Source organism: Bombyx mori, chromosome 27, assembly GCF_030269925.1.
Source record: "Bombyx mori chromosome 27, ASM3026992v2".
Taxonomy (NCBI): Eukaryota; Metazoa; Arthropoda; class Insecta; order Lepidoptera; family Bombycidae; genus Bombyx; species Bombyx mori.
In genome coordinates this window covers 3915516-3937253 of record NC_085133.1, presented here as the reverse complement: position 1 = coordinate 3937253, position 21738 = coordinate 3915516, and the positions used below count along the sequence as shown (strand labels likewise).

The 21738-nt window shown below is 37.6% G+C and overlaps 1 protein-coding gene across 6 annotated transcripts in view; it reads right to left on the bottom strand.

Moving 5' to 3' along the window:
- Positions 1 to 21738, bottom strand: part of LOC101742450 (protein pangolin, isoforms A/H/I/S) — a 229780-nt gene that overhangs the window by 182827 nt on the left and 25215 nt on the right. For all 6 annotated transcript variants that reach the window (XM_038020919.2, XM_038020920.2, XM_038020921.2 and 3 more), the window contains exon 2: positions 7936 to 8321. In XM_038020919.2, the coding sequence (XP_037876847.1) occupies positions 7936 to 8103 (168 nt within the window). In that variant the 5' untranslated portion in view covers positions 8104 to 8321. The remainder of the gene's footprint in view (positions 1 to 7935; positions 8322 to 21738) is intronic.

Sequence of the window (21738 nt, the reverse complement as noted above, 5' to 3'; positions counted from 1 at the left end):
CTCAGTCGGCATTTTTTTAGACAAAGATATCATGTTGTTTGCTTTGGAAAGATAAGTCGAATTTCTTTATCATAAATGAAGTGTATTTATCGAAAATTTTTAATTTTAATAAATTAGATTTTATTTTTGAACAGCAAATAAGCTATTGAGGTATAAAAACATGTTACGAAATATCTATTTACATTTAAATCACTCTGTATAATTCAGTATTAAAATTACTTTCGTGTAATAATTGTATTCAAACTTAAGTACGCAAATCCTGTGCTTAATTTTACTATAATTAATGAGCGTACTTAAAGTGGCTTTTATTATCATCTATATACTGAACAGGCTGAACTGATTTGGCTGAAAATTGGTGGGGAGGTACCTTAGAACCAGGAGAAGGACATAGAAAACTTTATCCGTTTTGAAATCGCCATGATCATAAACAAATCCCAAGGCCAATCCTTAAAAGTTTGTGGTCTGAATCTATAAAATCTCTATTTTTCCCATGGTCAATTATATGTGGCATGTTCACGGGTCGGAAGACCATGTCCGTTATTTGTTCTTGTACCTGATAATAAAACGAAAAATGTCTTGTCTTCTCTTGTCTATCACAAGGTGCTTCACTAAAGAGTGGAAACCCAATGAACTAAAATCTTCTTTTTCTCCACCTTATCCCACTAGGTGGGGTCGGCACAGATAATTTTTCTCTTCCATTCTTCTATCAACCGTCATCTCAACACTCACTCCTCTCTCTCTCATATCGTCATTCACACACTCCATTCATGTCTTCTTCGGTCGACCTCTTCCCCCTCTACCTCTAAAATACATGGCCAATAAAGAATCATTAAAATACTTGCTTTTTTAATTTACATTTATTTTCCAAAAATAAAAATAAAAGATTTTTGTTTAGATATGTCTGCGAACACAAAATAAAATTCAAGTTAACGAAATATTCTTACGCATGGATTTTTGTGTGAGTAAATTTATTTAATACCCCCGTCCAAAGCCAGTTCTCGACTTTGAAACATTATAAATTCAAATTCAACTAGTTGAAAATTATAATTATTTATAAAGACCTTATATTTTGTTTCAGTCATTAATTTTATTGTTTTTAGTCCAATCACGGAGCTTTGTCGTGTCCTTTCGAAGCGAAGTGTTAATTAAAATTTTCGCGTTGATTATAATAATTGTAATAATCAGTTTAAGTATGTAAAAATATTGCTGAATATGTAATTTTTAGTTTCTTGTTAAGATCCAAATGTCCCATTTCACGTTTAATATGTACTCAAAGGGTGTTGACAAAGCAGAAGTAACTGTCAATTTTGTAGACGCATTTGTTATGAGAATAATAAGGAAACAGAAACGGATTTTGATTCAAATTAAAATACATTTATTTACAACATTTAAATCATCTATATATATAAAAATGAATTGCTGTTCGTTAGTCTCGCTAAAACTCGAGAACGGCTGGACCGCTTTGGCTAATTTTGGTCTTGAATTATTCGTGGAAGTCCAGAGGAGGTTTAAGAGGTAAATAAATATGAAAATGCTCGGAATTATATAAAAATGACGATTTTGTTTTACTTTGATGTGTCCCCCGTCGGACGGACTCCTTTTGTTTGTTTTAAGTTTATTTTATACAAAAGTTTAGGTCTTTTATTTATCGATTGAAGCACTACGAAGTCTGCCGGGTCAGCTAGTAAATCTATATTAATAACGTTACGAAAGGTTTACGTAAAAATAACATAACAATAAACCATCGGAAATCCTTACGGGCGTGAACTTCGAAAACCAATTCACGATGTAACTCAATATAATCGAAGCGAAATCGAAAAATAAGCCAAAGAACTCTTTGTAATGGCATCACGTACAATAATCTCTGCTATTATGACATACACCAGAATTGCACCTAACTATAATCCAATATTTATGCCGTCCGTGTCTGTGACTTGTCGATTTTTTCTCCCCTTCACGCGCTGTTTGTTTTGCGGGCGCTAGAAAAAGACAACACATGTAACTTGGTAGGTGTTGTTTGCACTCGCCTCTCGGCTCGACAGGTAATCTGTCCACAAAGGGAGTATGGTGTTTATAAGAAATACCCGAGCAGGTAGAAAGAAGGACGTTGAATAATAGAATTTTCGGAACTAATACAATGAACGGTAATTTATGATTCGTATTGTATAGATTTTCGGAAACGTACCGATTCTATTTTGAAAGGTACCTGGATATTTTTTTTAGGGCTCCCACTTCTCTGTCGCATTTCGTGTGTTTTCATATTGTTTCGTCACGGTCATTTACCCTGTTTGTTTTATTGGGTATTCCGCGAGACGGGCCACCTATCGCAAGCTCACGGTGGTTTCAGAGATAAGATAATTGAGCGGTTGACTCATTAACTCTTCAGATGTTTATCTGAGCGTTGAATTGTTACAATAATGAGTTCGTTTACCGGGACAGTCTCATGAATAATTAAAATTCTCACATTGCGGACATTAAAAAAATTAAATGTTTTTTTTAAATATAATTCATTGCTATACAACGCATTAATTGTACCAGAGCGAACGCCGTTGTCCGATTTGAAATCTTCATTAATATAGAACTAAGTAGATATTACGATTCAAATGTTTTCAAACTTAATAAGTAGCGCTGTAAATAAATGTTAATATAATAGTTTGGGGTGAATTAATTATGATAAGAAAATTATGTCCGTAATTAGTTTTAAATGTTACGTTAGTGAATTAGAAATTGTATTCTGGTGGCGGTGGTCTTTGGAAGGTCGCACGCAGTCCAGTTATCAATTACGTCTAATACATTTTATTTTGTATCTACATGATAAAACTTACCAATGAAAATCAGCACAATAATACAAAGCCATATTGTAATATTACTATATTACAATCAGGTTGTGGAATTGTCTAAAATATAAATAGTCGAAAAAAAATGAACATAATGTTTAATGACGTCACTGTCGTTACAGGCGATCATGCACGTCTTCTGTGTCTGTATTTTAAAAATTAAATGCCATTATACACTGTGTTTTGATAAAATTATATCTTTTTAATTATATCTACTATAACGTTTAAAAAGGTAGTATCGTTTTCACATCACATAAGCACCCTGAAAGTGTTAGCGCATGTAACGTGGAGTATACGTTTGCTGACAGTGACAGTAACATCGTTAGAGCGTGGGCGACATTAGCGTTTAAGCAAATCGCTGATCTGTTAGAGGGGCGTGCTAATATTATATTTGCCTGTCTGAACGAGTTTGAAGGAGTAGTTATTTTCGTGAGGAGTTGTATTTTTGCATTAGGTACAGTCTTCCTACCTATTTCTGCCGCAAAGTAATTATTCGACTCAGTTAAGAGTGTACACAATATACAATTACTTATTTTTCCCTACCTAATCACTGGTAGCCTAAGAGGCTATTTCCAGCTACGCTCGAATGAGTGGTGAGCTTACGGACTCAACCTGAGAGAATAGCTAACACTAGCTAGCTAGCCCTAGCAACAGTGGCAGTGGGCAGGACACATTGCTCGCGGAACGGATGGCCGTTGGGGCCAGGAGGTTCTGGAGTGGCGACCGCGTACTGGACGATGTAGCGTGGGTAGGCCTCCCACAAGGTGGGCCGACGATCTATTGAGGTTCGCGGGGATCCGCTGGATGCAGGCAGCGCAGGACCGGTCTTTGTGGCGAGGCTTGGGGGAGGCCTATGTCCAGCAGTGGACGTCCATGGGCTGATAGAATAGAATAGAATAGCCCTAGCAACCCACTTCGATAAAGCGGCACGAGAACCCTCTCATCGTGGCCGCCGGTAACTACATTCCCGAACCTGCGGAGAGAATGGAAAGCAGTGGACGTCGCCCCAAATAAGTCATTTCGGATCCTCCCGATCCACTAACGGTGCTTTTAGGTACCTCAAGCACCGGTCATCGTTCTCGTCGAACCCGTTGCTTGCGACGAAGGGCTCGACGAGTAAATTAACTCCCAGACATAGCTCACTGAGTTTTTCGCCAGATCTTCTCAGTGGGTCGCGTTTCCGATCTGGTGGTAGATTCTGCGCAGCACGGCTATTGCTAGGGTTCGTGTTAGCAACGTCGTCAGGTTTGAGCCCCGTGAGCTCACCTACTAGTTAAAGTTACGCTGTAATAGCCTCTCAAGGCTATCAGCTTAGGTAGAAAAAAAAACCTAGCAAGAGCAGGGTTCGTTGAACCTATCACTGGGTTGGAATCATTTCATGTTCTAAGTTAGGCAGTGGTATTGAAGTTGTGTTAGGCATGGGATATTCAGAATGTCAATACGAAGTCGGTTGTTAGCTCTTCTATCCATCACTAAAAATCAAAACCTGTATAAAAACAACAACGAAACCAGATTTATTCAGAAGCGAAACAAGAAGATAATTCGATTATTTTAATATCAAATGTGCAAGTTAATTTTTTCCGTCAAAAAAAAAATTACTCCCATGCATTGCTCAATTATAAATAACGCGGATAGGACAACAATAATAAACTGAAAATTGTACTGGTGTTAAGTTCACAAATAACTTGAATGTTCTTGGGTAACTTAACTTTAATACATATAAGAGTCATTGTTGCTTGAATAATTTGAAACGGAACGCAAAATTTAATTCGTAAACGCAAACTCAATATATTGTGCACATCCCATTGGTTTTAACAATGCAAATAATAGGACCTTGTTCAGCTCTACCTGAGATGGGCACCTGCTCTATAGTAGAGATGGTGATTCGTACATTTTGTACCCTATATTGTAGAGCAAATTGTAGCGCCGCGTGAAGCTCGGTTTTTACAAATAGAGCATTTCTATAGAGACCACCGACGTTATTTATTTATGTTTAACTTGCATTCGTATATTGTTCAAAAGGTCAATCACTATGGTTTTTTTGTGTGCTAAATATCGAAACTACAATGGTAGCTTATGTTAAAGGGATATCTTTAAGTATCATTGCTGATCGTGGGGCGTATTATGAAACCCCATAGGGAGGTTTGAGATTTCCCCTGAGTCTCTGAATGCTATGGACATCAGTGGCTGTTTAACCTCCGAAAGACTAGTCTAAATGAAATATAAAATTATCTCTTAACTAGAGGCCCCGCAGTAGTCGAAATTCGACTATAATTAATTGGAATTGTAAGTTTGTAAACTATTACGATTGTATTTTATATTTCTATAAATACAAATTTCGCCAAGACTACACTATAAAAAATATTAATAAAGACAAACAATATTTAATCTCATTTTGACAACAGACGTCAAGAACAAAAGTTTGACAATAAATAGTATGCATGCGTGTGTGCGTCAAATACATGGTATGTAGTGTGTGTAATGTTTTCTTTATTGATTTAATGTACCTTTTATGCATTATTTAAAAAAAAAATAGCATTGTGCACTTCTTCTCTATATTCTCTATAAGTGTGGAAAATTTCATACTCCACCGTCCGCGCAAATTTCGTAAAAAGGGTACAAAGTTTTTGCTTCACGTATTAATATATAGATTAATATTCTTTGGGAAACTTGTTAAATGTGTTATAAAAATATATTACAGAGCTATTAAATAAAAACACGAAAATATCGATTTTTATTTCGAACAGAAATGTTTGAAATTTTGTAAGAACTCGGATTCAGGTCGTAAAAACAAAATAAAAATGCATAAATTGTACGCGTCTTGAACTAAGCGAGAAAAATACGTTGCATTTCAAGCAACGTATGTGACGCCGATTTCTGCGGTTTAGTAATAGCAACGTCATTTTAAACTTACTCATGTGCAATATTGTAAGTTATTGAAGCAATATTTATAATAACTGCAACATCTTAACGGTAGGTGTATGCTTCTCTGCTGCATTAACTCATCCAGTACTGGGATGGTTTTATATTCAATTAATCGAGATTCACAAGTCCAATTAAAAATAAGATAAGCATTTTCTTCTGCTTTGGCGAATTGTTTATTTACATTTTATTTTTGCGTTTTGTTTTATTTATTGCTTAGATGGGTGGACGAGCTCACAGCCCACCTGGTGTTAAGTGGTTACTGGAGCCCATAGACATTCACAACTTAAATGCGCCACCCACCTTGAGATATAAGTTCTAAGGTCTCAAGCATAGTTACAACGGCTGCCCCACCCTTCAAACTGAAACGCATTACTGCTTCACGGCAGAAATAGGCAGGGCGGTGATACCCACCCGCGAGGACTCACAAGAGGTTCTACCACCAGTAATTACGCAAATTATAATTTTGCGGGTTTCATTTTTATCACACAATGTTATTCCTTCACCGTGGAAGTCAATCGTGAACATTTGTTGAGTACGATTTCATTAGAAAAATTGGTACCCGCCTGAGATTCGAACACCGTTGCATCATCAGCTTCCAGAATATTCGCTTATGTAAATATTTTAATAGGAACTCCATCTAATTATTCAAAATTGAAATTACGAGATTCAACCACATGTCTTTTTTATTTTATTACCTAGTCTCTGATGGCCTAAGAGGCTATTCCAGCTATAAATTCAAAAATAATTAAATTCATTAAAATATGTTTCATCACCGAAATTAGTATTTACAATACGTAATTAATGTGTTTTTAAATCGAGATGAATAGTTTTCGATGTCCTGTCTGGTTCTTATATGTAATTGCATCTATTTTTTTTAATTCACATAAATCTAGGCACATAATATGTAATTAAAAAATAATAAAACCCGTCGCTTGTGACGAAGGGCTCGACGAGCAAATTAACTCTCAGACACAGCCCACTGAGTTTCTCGCTGGATCTTCTCAGAGGGTCGCGTTTCCGATCCGGTGGTAGATTCTGCGAAGCACGGCTCTTGCTAGGGTTCGTGTTAGCATCGTAGTCAGGTTTGAGTCCTGTGAGCTCACCTACAAACGTTAGGGCGAAGCTGAAATAGCCTCTCAAGGCTATCAGCATAGGTAGTAAAAAAAAAGAAGGAAATACTAATCAACGTTCCAACCGTCAAATAATATTCGTTCTTGTAGTCTGATTAGAACGTAAACAAAATAGATATTTGTGTTTACAAAATTTTCTCTCTATACAGATATAAAAATTCGGATGATGTCACGGATTAATCTTGGTGCTGTGTAAGACAATGTAAGATTCATCTCAAAAAGCTTCCCAATAATCTTCTTCAAACGAGTTGTAGAAACTAAAATCGCCTTAAACGTATTTTGTATTCTTAATAATGCAATGTTTGTGCCTATTTTAAAATAGCTTATAATGAGCATTACTGAATTGATATTACGCAGTTTTCATATTCTCAAAAATACCACCTAAAATATCAATCTACCAAATGTTACCTCAATGGATCAATTAAATACTATAGTGCGATTTAGGAGTAGTAATCAAAGCATTTGAATTACAATTGAAGATTGTATGACTAAGTAAACTGTCCGTCGCCATATGAACAAATTAACAGATCTGACACGTCAAAAAAACTAACCCCTGTATATATATATTGTGTGCGTCTTATTTGTTTTATGTACATCAACAGCGATCCTGTCATCAAACATTCTTAGCTACTCACTTAATTCTTAGTTACAATCTGTGAACGCGTTTACGAAGCCCGCTATAGAAAGCAGAGTAATACACTTGTCACTTGACATTAGCGAAATCTAAAAGGAAACGCCATAAACCCAAGAGATAGATAGATAGACTGGTGGTAGGACCTCTTGTGAGTCCGCGCGGGTACCACCACCCTACCTATTTCTGCCGTGAAGCAGTAGTGCGTTTCGGTTTGAAGGGTAGGGCAGCCGTTGTAACTATACTTGAGACCTTAGAACTTATATCTGAAGGTGGGTGGCGCATTTACGTTGTAGATGTCTATGGGCTCCAGTAACCACTTAACACCAGGTGGGCTGTGAGCTCGTCCACCCATCTAAGCAATAAAAAAAAAATGGACACGTCAAAAATATCTATACGAGTATTTACTCACCTCGCTTTCGGTCCAATCGATTAGACTCGACTTCTCCTCTAATAGGTTCTCGGAACTTCTCTTCTCGTCCTCTCCGTCGCCCTCGTCCTTGAAGACCTTGATCTCATCCGTTGAGCCCAGGTCGTCGCCGCCCGAGCTCGCAGCCGAACTCGAGTGAGCATGCGGCATCTTCAACTCACCCGAGTTCTACTATATCCCATCCTCTAATCAAACCCCCACTATCTGTCATCCATGTCACTTTAAAACGCCACAGCAACTAACATCCTATCCTGATCCAAGTCTCTTCGCTAAACTAATTTAGGCGTCCGTCACTATACTAACATGAGATCACAGATTGAAGACTTAAATGCCTAATGAGGTGTTCCGTTAGTTTTCGTTCTTGGTATCTGAAAAAGAAGAAAGGTCTTAATTATAATGGCGGTAAGGTTTGTGTTGGGGTGTTGGTCGTCCGGGCCGTTGGGCAACGGACGTTGGCACAGCGGTGTGACGTATCTTTTGGGTCAAGCTCCTTGTCAAGTGTACGACAACGGCCACTTCTGGCTCCGAGCCAAGTGTATCTAAGAAAACTGCGCGAGATGTCGAGTGCGGGACGATTAATACCGATGTTTAGATTGTCTAGAATGTGGGATCTCAAGGTTGGGTTCGGTTCGTGTTTAGCGTTATTACACTAACTTAGCATGATTTTCGAATTTCGAATTCCATGCTACGTGCGTCGCAGATAGCAATTTATCAAGTCGTAAATCAAACATCGGCAATGAATGTAGGACGCGAAGGATATTAGGTCCGACATAATCCACGTCTTTATTCAATGAAGCTCGTATCAAGATTGAATAGAAATCAGATAGATATACATAAGTCGAGGCAGGATACGCGCACACGCACGCTTTAGGTGCAGTTTCATTAACATCAAAACTTTTTATGAATCATCATTGAAATTTTTCGTAAAATTATTTTCTCAAATTTTATCTAAATTAGAAATCGAAGATTTAAAAAAAAATCGTGAGAAAGTATTAGATGTTTTTTTTATTAACACAATATCCATTTTTCATTAGATAAGTTCCTAGTTAATAATGTTAATAATATAATTCCGTCTTTTCCCATCACTATTAAAGCTTCCAGCTAAGAATTTGTCGGCCATCTTCGTAATCAAATTCCATTTTCACTTCAATTTATCTTATCGGACGTGCAACATCGAAACGTGACCATTTCCGTTTATAATAAAAACTAAAATTGCCCGTGGCTTCGCCCACGTATTCCTACATGATTTAAACTATGTCCGTGCCAAGTTTCATTAATATAGTATTCAGTGGTTTCCTCGTAAAAAGATAAGCTGACAAAATTATAACAGAAGTAACGAAATACGTTGGGGCGAAGTTAGCTGACATTAATTTATTTTTTAAATATTATTGGGTACATAGTTACTTCATGTCTTGTTTTGGAAAGTGCCTTTGAGGAATTTAATCAAATTTTATATGTGTACTGCAAAAGCAATGGAAATTAGCTAATAATATTTGGATTATGTATATATAAACAGTATTTATACTTTTGCGTTTTTTTTGGTAGGGTTTATTCAAAATAGTGCTCTCTTTGTCTAGCACAAAATTAAATAGTTTATTAGATAGTACATTGACATTTGTATTGTTTTTTTTATTAAACATAAAAATATTAATTCGTCTAGACTTTTCTTTCGAATGTCTTTAATTTTCTTTTACCTTGAATAATCCTATTTATATGTATACCATTCCATTTTGAGCCAGTGTTGAAATCTAATTTTGGGGCCTCGTTGGTAGAGATTTTAGTGAGAATTACTACTATATTACCAGTTCTTTTTCGAAGGGCGAACTCAGTATCATTGTGAAGGATCTTTATTCGGGTTCTCTTATCGTGTGCTTCGGGACGATTACAGAAGACGATGAACGTAAACTGTATTATTATTTTCCTATTATTATTATTTTTATTATTATATTTTCCTATCCTATTCTGAAGTCGTCGTGACCTAAAGAATAAAACGTCCGGTGCATTCGTGTTGAGCGAGGCACCGGTGCTCGAATCCTGCAGGCGAGTACCAATGCGTACTTGACGAATGCTCACGATTGACTTCCACGATGAATGAATAGCATCGTGTAATAAAAATCAAACCCGAAAAATTTTAATTTGCGTAATTACTGGTGGTAGGACGTCTTGTCAGTCCGTACGGGTAGGTACCACCACGCCGCCTATTTCTGTCGTGAAGCAGTAATGCGTTCCGGTTTGAAGGGTGGGGCAGCCGTTGTAACTATACTGAGACCTTAGAACGTTGTAGATGTATATGGGCTCCAGTAACCACTTAACAGATGGGCTGTGAGCTCGTCCACACATCTAAGCAATAAAAATAAATAAAAAAGAAAAACGCATCAGTGCAACAGTTACCTCTCGGTTACTATGTCAGAATGCAATCGCACTAGGTATGTGACGAAGGTGTGAACGTCGCATTATGAATAATGTCGACCGACACGCCTCGCGAGAGCTATGCATGACAATCGAAGTACTAACCGACGCCTTAGTTCGCCTTAGCGGAGAAATCAATTGGACTACGAAAGTTAAGAACCGGCAGATTTGTATTTGTTTTGATGATGTTTTAATTTTTCGGAGCTGTACGTGTCTATGCTACTAGTTTCTACTGTGAAGTACACACATACATATGGCGTGACTTGTAAATATAGAATTGCTTGAGTCGAGAGAATCGCACATACGTTCTAGAAATTTCGGTTTACGTAATCAGTATTAGTAGTATTCGCTTCTTGAAAGCCGGATCAGTTGATGAGTTGTTAAAAGCGGGGTTCCTAGTCCAAGATCTCCATTTAAGATTGTATTATTTCAAGGCTAGAAAACCAAGGTCACGTCCACGCTTAACACGTCATCCGTGACCGTAAAAACTGCAAAGTATCTGAAGCGTCGGTAATAATATGATAACAATAAAAAAGGCACGATTAAAACGTAGAAGTCATTTTAATTATGAAATCAGATCATTCTAGTACCGGTAGATACGTGAAAGAGAGATCGAATGATTGAGAGAGTAATTTGGAATTTCTTCCAGTTAGCGACGTTAATCAATTCCCGGCAAATAAATTAGTTTAATGCAGCCTTGAATATTAAAATAAAAGCTCTCAAAGCTTCGATAAAATTCAAAACATTCACATAAAAGTCCGACCAGAAAGCTTTCTTATAGTCCCATAAACAAAATAAGTTGTGAAACAGTCCATCGACCCCCAAAATCGAGATGTGTCAACGAATAATTATTATACGTGACTAATTAAAACCTAATTTATTGATATTACTTAAAAAATTTTTCGTAAGAAACTTTTAAAGTGTCATAAAATTTTATGAATTAAGACAATAATTTAGGCGTCCGTTGAAAATGTGTTCGAATTCCGGAAAATCCGGTAGAGCATCACAGGTAATTAACGTAATCAAGATTGAAATCGGATGGTGTGACCGGCCCGAGACTTAACGACATCAGCGGGACGCGACTCCAAGCTTGATGCTCATTAGCGTATTTACAAACACATTACGAAGTTCAGTGAGCGGGATTATTATTTATGACGTATAGGTTTGTTCGTACTCTTCTGATTCTTCTACGATTTTGAAAAAAAAAAACTTCAGAGGTGTCAAGGGACACCCGGATGGAACGAAGTTCCTTTCGATTAATTAGTGAAGGAATTGTAATTTTTTTTTTAAGTTATAATAATAAATTACGGCATTATGAAGAAGAAAAAAACAATACTATGAACTAAATTACTATTGTTGAAACGCTATCTCGAGAAACTGTACTCATTACGCGGACCAATCGGATACGAGCAATGTCACGCGATAAGCGCCTACACGTTGATTGGTCAGAATGACGGATCTAAAAAGTGTCGTGACAACTTTTCGTAAGAATTTTTTCCGTCTAGCCCCCTTTCACAACGCGCGATAAGGAACTTCGTTCCAATATTTAAAAACAAAGAAAAGAACGAATTATTGTGAAATCGCGTTGCTCTTGTAGTACAGCTTAGGTTAATTTATAATGGCTATTAAGTAGTCATATTTGCGGACTTTTATGAGGTGTGAAGCTTTATAAAAAAAAAAAAACGGAGAATAAAACATCGCGTCAACTGTGACGGTTTAGGCAGTTATTTTTTTCCTAAAAAAAAAATCTAAGCCACGGTTTCTTCAAACAATCTTTTAATGCGAAAGATAAGAATCGTAACTCAGACGCTATACAACTTCGAAATAAAAAAAAGATATTTTGCTACATTTTTAAAATGATTATTTCCATAATAATGTACTCCGAATTTGTACATAATTTATACTATACGCAAACAAAAATACAAGCTTGGAGCGTCATGTAGAATGCTGTCGCAGTAAAAGACGCGGAATTAACGATTTTAAAAGCGACTGAATTCCAATGAAGTTATTTCAATTATTAATATTGCAAATTTAATTTTTTTTTATTGCTTAGATGTGTGTACGAGCTCACAGCCCACCTGGTGTTAAGTGGTTACTGGAGCCCATAGACATCTACAACGTAAGTGCGCCACACACCTTGTTCTAAGGTCTCAGTATAGTTACAACGGCTGCCCCACCCTTCAAACCGAAACGCATTACTGCTTCAGCATTTGCGAAATCAACCTATCGAATCGATTCTAATTGATTCGTAAGACGTACGCGACACCATAGCATTCATTAGAACGGAACGCGACACAATGCAAATACATATATCACGGAGGTATGTAGATATGTGTAAATGAGAACATTACGTATAGGATATGGCAGCGTTATTTATTGCCTAAGCAGACTATCTGATCTACTAAAATGAATTTTATCAATTAATTTGATTGGTCTACAGACTGAAGTAAACTTGAGATATAATTAATTGAAATAGAATTTAAATTTTATTTAATGCTAATTATACCCTTAATATGCTTAATTTAAAATCAATAACAACTGAATTCGTTAATAATTATTATCCTTATCAATACACATAATAAAAAGTAGAATCCGTTGTGCCTGCATATTGAAGAGTACTATATTATTAAAAATAGAAAGAGGTTAGCTATAGAAGTGTCATCGCAGATAAATCTGTTTGTTCGCACGCACACATTTCTGTTAGTCCTGAACGTATTATCGTGTAGGTAGTTGTTCCAATAAAATCTCATATTGCATAAAAAGTTATCACCGTTTAAATTTTTTTTGGAATTCTATTTTGGTTTGTTAAATGGTAGAAGTAATATTATTTGTCAGTCAGTTACGTTTTGAAAGAATCGATTCTCACGAAATTCGGTATGGAAATAGTTTAAGCCCTTGGAAAGAATGAAAGCTATTCTTTCATCCGATCTTTGAGAACGGGTCCTAAGCTGGTGAAACGCTATTCTTTAACCCTTAAAGCACTAACTGTCGATAGATCGACTCTCTTTCTATGCCTTAAAAGTGCAGAGCGTCGGAATACCGACTATTGCGCGGTTTGATTATTGACCTGTACCGACGTGTCTTAGCGCGGGCATGTATAACGTTTTTAATGAATGAATAACATTTATAAATAACAACTTAATCCAACAAAATAAAATTTGAGGAAAATAATTAAGATTCTGTGCAAACTTAATTAATAAGGTACTTTTTTCCAAAAATACTTTAGAAATTTCTGCAAAATACGTGAACATAAGCTTAGCACTAAAGGGTTAAACAAAACACAAGGTGTTCAACATACTGGGGCGTATTTGTTTAAAAGCGAATTTCATTGTGACAAAATCGATTCAGTATTATCGATAATCGCGACACCGAAGCGTTCATTACGCACCGCACCGAAAGCAACACAATGCTAATATCACGAAGGAATGCATATGAGATGCGCACACGCATATATGATTTTCAATATGGAACTCAGTTTGTTTGACTTCCCGGTTCCTGGTGTCAACTGTTGTTTATTTTATCTATTCGTTGTTACACTGTTATGTTATGTGTTAGCATTATATTTAATAACAATTTATTTGCGATAAAAACTATGTCTTTCAATTGTAGTCTAATTTATAATAATAATATTTACATTGACAATAGTTTTTTATTTGGATTCTTTATTGTTTGTAGAAAAACTAACTTTACTTGAAGAAGTCCGCTAAGGGAAGCCTTAGGTTAGTGGATGAGAAAATATGCGCGCTAAAAAGCAAGGTAATGAGTATTCAGTACGATCTAACAAAATCACATTATAATACAGGTATTGCATTGTAGAGGGGGAAGAGGTCGATCGAAGAAGACACGGATGGAGCGTGTGAATGACGATATGAGAGAGAGAGAGGAGAGAGTGTTGAGATGACGGCTGATAGAAGAGAATGGAAGAGAAAAATTAGCTGTGCCGACCCCACCTAGTGGGATAAGTTGGAGAAAAAGAAGAAGAAGAATACAAGTAGGTATTGCACATCCTCAAGTATCTAACGTCTACCATCTGAAAATAGCCCTATTATTATAATTTTTGCCTCCAATAACCGCTTCTTTCCTCAAACTTTAGGGAGTTTTATAGTATAAAGGACTATTTTTTAATGCCTACATGGAAAGCTAAAAAATAATCTTTCTGGTGGTAGGTCGTCTCGTGTCCGCACGTGTAGGTACCCTGCCTATTTTTGCCGTGAAGCAGTAATACGTTTTGGTTTCAAGGTCGGGCAGCCGTTGTACTGTAAAAACGGAGACTTAGAATTCATGTCTCAAGATGGGTGGCGGCATTTACGTTGTAGATGTCTATGGGCTCCGGTAACCATTTAACAGCACCGTGAGCTCGTCCACTCATCGAAGCACTAAAAATAAATAAATAAAAAGTAGAATACATAAGGAAGATTATTTTTTAAAACGATTATTGCTTCAATAAAATTAAATGTGAAATTCGAAAGATGACAAAGACAAAGCAGAACGAGTGACATTGCGATTTTAAAGCAATATGCATTGAGTACGTACCTAGTCGTCAAACAGGTCATAGCTGTGTAGTGTATACATACTTGGTTCAGTGTTGTTAACAGTGGTTCTCAACCTTTTTAATGCGCTTTTACTAGCTCCATACGTATGTTACCCGGTCATCGTTCTCGTCGAAATCCGTCGCTTGCGACGAAAGGCTCGGCGAGTAAATTAACCCACAGACACAGCCCACTGAGTTTCTCGCCGGATCTTCTCAGTGGGTCGCGTTTCCGATCCGGTGGTAGATTCTGCGAAGCACGGCTCTTGCTAGGGTTCCCATTAACAACATTGTCAAGTTTGAGCCCCATGAACTCACCTACTAGTTAAGGTTACGCTGATATGGTCTTTCTAGACCATCAGCTTAGGTGGGGAAAAAACAGTGTGTTAGCACGTAACGGAATTTTTGACCGTGATTTTGACTCCCTTCAAAGCATCAAATCAAAAGTTTGACGTACCCATCAATGACCGATGACAATTCAATATTTTAAACAGTTAAACCCGTTATTCACTTTCGACAGTCAAAGCAACAAATTCATTGGAGCGCCTTCTTTTTTTCACTTAGAAAATTAGAAACGTGAATGTACATTATTTAATCAAAGAGCTCGGTTTATTTCAATACCTAATATAGGAAAGGAACGGTTTGTTGATGTCACTAAGACAGGCAGTGTACCCGGCATGAGTTTAATTACGTAATTTAATTATTGATTTTATAAAGGAATATTTCGGAAATAGACGAAATGAAAATGAGGTTGGTAAGAGAGTGTTAACTATGAATGTGGAAGGATATAGAGGAAGATGTAGACCTAAGAAGAAATGGATGGATTGTGTGAAAGACGATATGATAGAAGAGTATGGAAGGAGAAAACATGTTGCGCCGACCCCAGGTGACTGGGAGAAGGGCAGGATAATGATGATAAAGGAATATTTCGGAAATTGGTGCAATTCTCATTTACTGGTATTGCTCCTAGAAAATTGTTAATTAGTATCGACTAATGAAATAAATTATATCTTCAATAATTAATTTTTTACTAATAAGTACTTAATAAACTCAGATTATGAAAACTAGTCGTCCTGATAAGTTTAATCAAGGAATCAAAGTCGACTTTAATCTACAACTATAGATACCACACCGATAATTATAAAAATTGAAGATTACAAAATAGGAAACTACCACGTTACTAGGAAGTTCTTAAAAATAGCAGTACTAAAAAATATTTGTGTGTGTGTGTGCAAGTCACACACGGTAGAAGTGAAACTTATAAAAAATTAAAATAATCGCAAGGCTCAATCACTCCGCAGTGCAATGGAGCAGCCTCACCCAGGAAAACCGCCTGCATGCTCACGGTATTTCTACGCTAGGTAAGTATGATTTAGCAAGAGAAATACGAGAACGTCTGTCTGTGTAACATCTCGTCACCGCGATTCAGGAATTGTTGAATTTACGTGCAACGACATCTGTTGATAACAAACTAAATAGAAATAAAAGTATCTCAGGGCGCTCCGAAAGCCACGACAGCATGTACGGACGTCAAAAACACACTGAACTAGTCGGGGACGCGAGACCGTGTGGGAGCGCTTCGTGATTTGTCGGCGCCGCTCGGAGCCGCTTCGGCAAGCCAATCGCGGCACACTTATTTTTTCGTTTCGTTTGATTTCGTTTCATCGAGTTTGAAATCACATCACAACGATTCTAAAGAAGTTTCACTTCAAAAATAGGCGGCATCAAATTTGAGAAACACAGTCCGGCTTGAAGCAGTAAAACGCTTCCAATATCTGAGTTCAGCTCGTGTAATGGGATCCTGTTTAGGTATCGTTTTTATGGCCCCTTTTACGATTTAGCTATTGGAAACAATCGCCTCCCGAGGTGTGGTAGGCTTTGCTCTTTCAGTGCTGAAGTCGACATAAAGTTTTCGCGAATGGCTTATTAACGTAATGGGGGTTTTGGTTGGCTAAGCTGCGCGAACTACCGACTGTGAACGAATAAATAAATGCTCAGGAATAAACGAGTTTTTACTTTATTTTATTACTTACCTTATTTTTAGGATTTATATACATATTCAACTGTACACACAATACATAGAAAATAAATAAAAAATTGGAGCCAGTTGCTACGTCACTTCGTAGCTTGATTATTTTGGAAACTGAAGAAATCACTCGTGCGGGGTTAGAAAATATAACTCACACTATAGAAAAGACTTCTCAATTTATAGATATAGTAGCAGAAGTAATGTTTTACTTCTCTGTTAAAATCATCTTTCTTAGATCAGTATAACATATTATATTACATATGACAACACATACACTAGATGACTCAGCCAACTTTATCAAATAAAATGACACGTTGTAATAATTTCTTCGTATTTCGCAGATATAGTCAAAACTACTTTGACTTTAATACCGTGCTAACTATACGTCGTAATTACCTTAGTTTTTTTCCTACTTAAGCTGATAGTCTTGAGAGGCTATTTCAGCGTAACCTTAACTAGTAGGTGAGCTCACGGGGCTCAAGCCCGAGTGTTGCTAACAAGAGCAGTGCTTCGCAGAATCTACCATCGGATCGGAAACGCGACCCACTGAGAAGATTCGGCGAGAAACTCAATGTGCTGTGTCTGCGGATTAATTCGCTCGTCGAGCCCTTCGCCGCAAGCGCCGGGTTTGGCGAGGACGGTGAGCGGTACCTAAAAGCACCGTTAATGGATCGGGAGGATCCGTAATGACGTGTTACCTTAGTAATCACTTATCCGTGACCACAAAAACTGAAGCATTTGATGCGTATTAAAATATAAATAAAAACGTAAATATATATTTTTTTTATTGCTTATATGGGTGGACGAGCTTACAGTCCACATGGTGTTAAGTGGTTACTGGAGCCCATAGACATCTACAACGTAAATGCGCCTCTCATCTTGAGATATAAGTTCTAAGGTCTCAGTATAGTTATAACGGCTGGGTGGGGGGGGACCCTTCCAACCGAAACGCATTTCTACTTCACGGCAGAAATTCGCGGGTGGTGGTACCTACCCGTGCGGACTCACAAGAGATCCTACCACCAGTAATTACGCAAATTATAATTTTGCGGATTTGATTTTTATTGTGCAATACTCACCTCGCAAATTCCTCAATGCCTGAAGACAAAAGTCTTTAACCAGTGCATTCTCCCCGCTATGACCTACGGCGCGGAAACCTGGACACTGACGGCAGGGCTGGCCCATAAGTTAAGAGTCGCACAGCGGGCGATGGAGAGAGCTATGCTAGGTATTTCTCTAAGGGACAAAATCCGGAACGAAGAAATTCGACGGAGAACCAAAGTCGACGACATAGCTCTCAAAGTTAGCAGGCTGAAGTGGCAATGGGCCGGTCACATCTGTCGAGCCAGCGACGCCAGGTGGGGAAGGAAAGTCCTCGAATGGAGGCCACGGATGGGTATAAGGAGCGTGGGGCGTCCTCCAACCAGGTGGACTGACGACTTAGTGCGCACGGCGGGAAGTCGTTGGATGCGGAAGGCGGAGGACCGCATTATGTGGAAGGCATTGGGGAAGGCCTATGTCCAGCAGTGGGCAGATAAAGGCTGATGATGATGATGATGATGATTCCTTCATCGTGGAAGTCGATCGTGAACGTTGTTAAGTACGTATTTCATTAGGAAAATTGATACCCGCCTGTGGGATTCGAACACCGTTGCATCGTTAGATACGAATGCACCGGACGGATGTCTTATCCTTTAGGCCAGTTTTATTACTCTTCTTCAACACGTGTCCACCTAATGCTGAGTGTTTGGTATTTTCATAGACACTCCATTCTTTTCGGTCTATTGCCTTTCTCATCCAGTCCCTACTAACTATTTTGACCAGGACGTCGACCCACCTCATTGGTTGTCTGCTCACGTTATTAACACTAACCATACCAAAACTTAATGGTGCCTATTTCTACCATAGCGGGTAGATAACGGTATACGACAAGTATTACTCCAAATAAACTTAAAAAAACAAAAAGAAAATATAATAACTGGTTAATTGGTAAGAAAAAAGTCATGAAGTCAAATGTGCAAAAGAAATAAGATGATTTGCATTTTCAATGCGAAAGTTCAGAATGGGTCATTTGACCCGTGATGGTATGTTTAGTGATCAATGAATTTGAATGACAGATTTTGTCCAGTCGTGAGTTTAGTAGTGTTTAGGCAACAGATTTCAATATTGCAATAATTGTTACGTAATAATACTCATTGTAAAAATTAATATTATAAAAATATCTAATTTTAAAAAAAGAAAAAAGACAATATGTCCGCTGAGTTTCTTGTTCAGTTCTTCTCAGGACGGAGGCTACTTTTTGTGAATTGGCGGTAGTTCTTTTTGACGTTCAACAAGTATGTACTTTCATTTAAGTTGAATAAAAAAAAATTTTTTTTTTTAGAGGTGAATTAATGCCTATAAAATAACAATCCTTTCTTGGCTTAGCTGCGTTTAGTAGAAGAACAAACGAACCGAGCGACAAAGAGAATTAATTCCATTTTCAATAAAAAACGTAATTATACCAAAGTTTATTATCAAATTAACTTAGTACGGCATTTTGGGTACGGTAATTAATTTCACAATTAAACAACGTGATAACAGTTAATAACCGCAGGACTATAATATTGCTTTCATTACAGTTTTAATGTATTCCGATAATCTTCATAGCAGCTTCATATTACAGTATGAACAACGAATATGGAACGGATCTGTTTTGAATACTTGTGGCAGGGATTGTGAGCCCTCACAGGTGCTCCCGCCCGTAAAATAATTAAGTTAAATTATAATTTGTGTAATTACTGGTGGTAGGACCTATTGTGAGCCCGCGCGGGTAGGTACCACCACCCTGCCTATTTCTGCCGTGAAGCAGTAATGCGTTTCGGTTTGAAGGGTGGGGCAGCCGTTGTAACTATACTGAGACCTTAGAACTTATAGAAGTTGAAGTAGTAGAACCACCTAGTTGAGCTATCTTAAGGTGGATGGCACATTTACGTGGTAGAAGTCTATGGGCTCCAGTAACCGCTTAACACCAGGTGGGCTGTGAGCTCGTCCACCCATATAAACAATAAAAATAAGTCAACTAAAATAGTGCTACTAACAGCAAATGCTGTCCCTTATATTGCCTCATCCATAATAGGAGAAAATCTTAAGGTGTATGGAATATTTCAGTGTGCTTAGTGCGAGTTTTTTAACGTAGCGTAAAAATTAAGCCAATTTTGTATGCAGTTGGAACAGCGCCCCTAACGGCAAACGTAAGCAAACAATCCCATTCCATACAAATATGAGCTAACTTTTACGCTATCGAGAACGTTCAAAAACTCGCACTAAGAACACAGGTAACATTTACGTTATAAAAGCAGTCATTGATTGGTCAACCGAACCGCTCACCGTCCTCGTCGAACCCGTCGCTTGCGACAATGGGCTCGACGAGCGAACTAACCCATAGACACAGCCCACTGAGTTTCTCGCCGGATCTTCTCAGTGAGTCGCGTTTCCGATCCGGTCGTAGATTCTGCGAAGCACTGCTCTTGCTAGGGTCAGTGTTAGCAACTCTCCGGTTGAGCCCCGCGAGCTCACCTACAAACGTTAGGGCGAAGCTGAAATAGCCTCTCAAGGCTATCAACATAGGTAGGGAAAAAAAAAAGTCAACCGAATTTATTCGTATTCCGTCAACGTTTCGCTAAATCCGATAAAAGCGCACGCAATCACGTCATCCGAAATCAATTTTAATTGCTTTAATACACTTAATTAATTTCGTTGTCATTATTTGCGCGTTTCACTTGATAATTTTATAATTTGTGAGCTGATTTGTTATTGGTGGTTCTTTCCTGGTGTTCTGGAAAAGTCGAATGAATAGGGTGTTTATTCTACCTATAATTTTATTTCGTTAAAAAAAATTTTTTTTTTATTGCTCGAGAAAGGGACGTGTAGAATTCAAGGTGACTACATACTCGTTTACGCTCCGGGCTCACAATCAAACCCATTAGCAAATATATAATATTTATAAAATAATAATAAAATAAGCGAGAATAATAAATACGTAGTACATGGACAAAAAATTGTGTGTGACGGTGAGTTTTGAACCAGTGCCCGTCGCATCGATTGATGTACACAATCTTATCCATTAGGCCACGACGAACGTGTATATTCTATAGGCCGAAGTATAGTTAGTCTGTATGGTTAGTAATCAGAAGGTACGAGTAAGAAACCAAGGCAACTGCCTTTAACTCCTGCATTACTTATCATATTAGTATTTTAAGTGAACAATACAACTTATTTGTCAATTTTGAGTACTAATAGAGGTCGTGTATATATTTAAATGGGTAAACCATCTCACAGCCCATTTGTTGTGTTAGTGGTTGCCGGAGCCTATAGACATCAACAATGTAAAGCCGCCACCCACCTTATTTTATAATACAACTGCTACTCTACCTTTCAAAACGAACCGCATTAGTGCTTCACGGCCGAAATAGGCAGGGTGGTGATACCTCCCCGTGTAAGCTCTCAAGCCACCCTACCACCGGCAAACAATATTCTTTTGTAGTAATAAACAATAGAATATAATTTCTAATACAAAAATTAAAAAATTATGTTTATCACTGATCGTTACTACACATATAAAATTTACATAGTGGCAGGTGAGTTTGAGGGACAGCTGACAGTTGATAGGTAAGTAAATTTTGATTCACAATTGTCGTGCAGCTGACCGTAAAATAATTTATTTGATAATTTCTATTCGTGATAAATGTTTAACGGAAGTGTGCCGGTAGCCGTCGAAGCGCCAAGATCTTTGAGGTAATCATACATATATGCGGAATGGTAAGGCGATATCGAAATC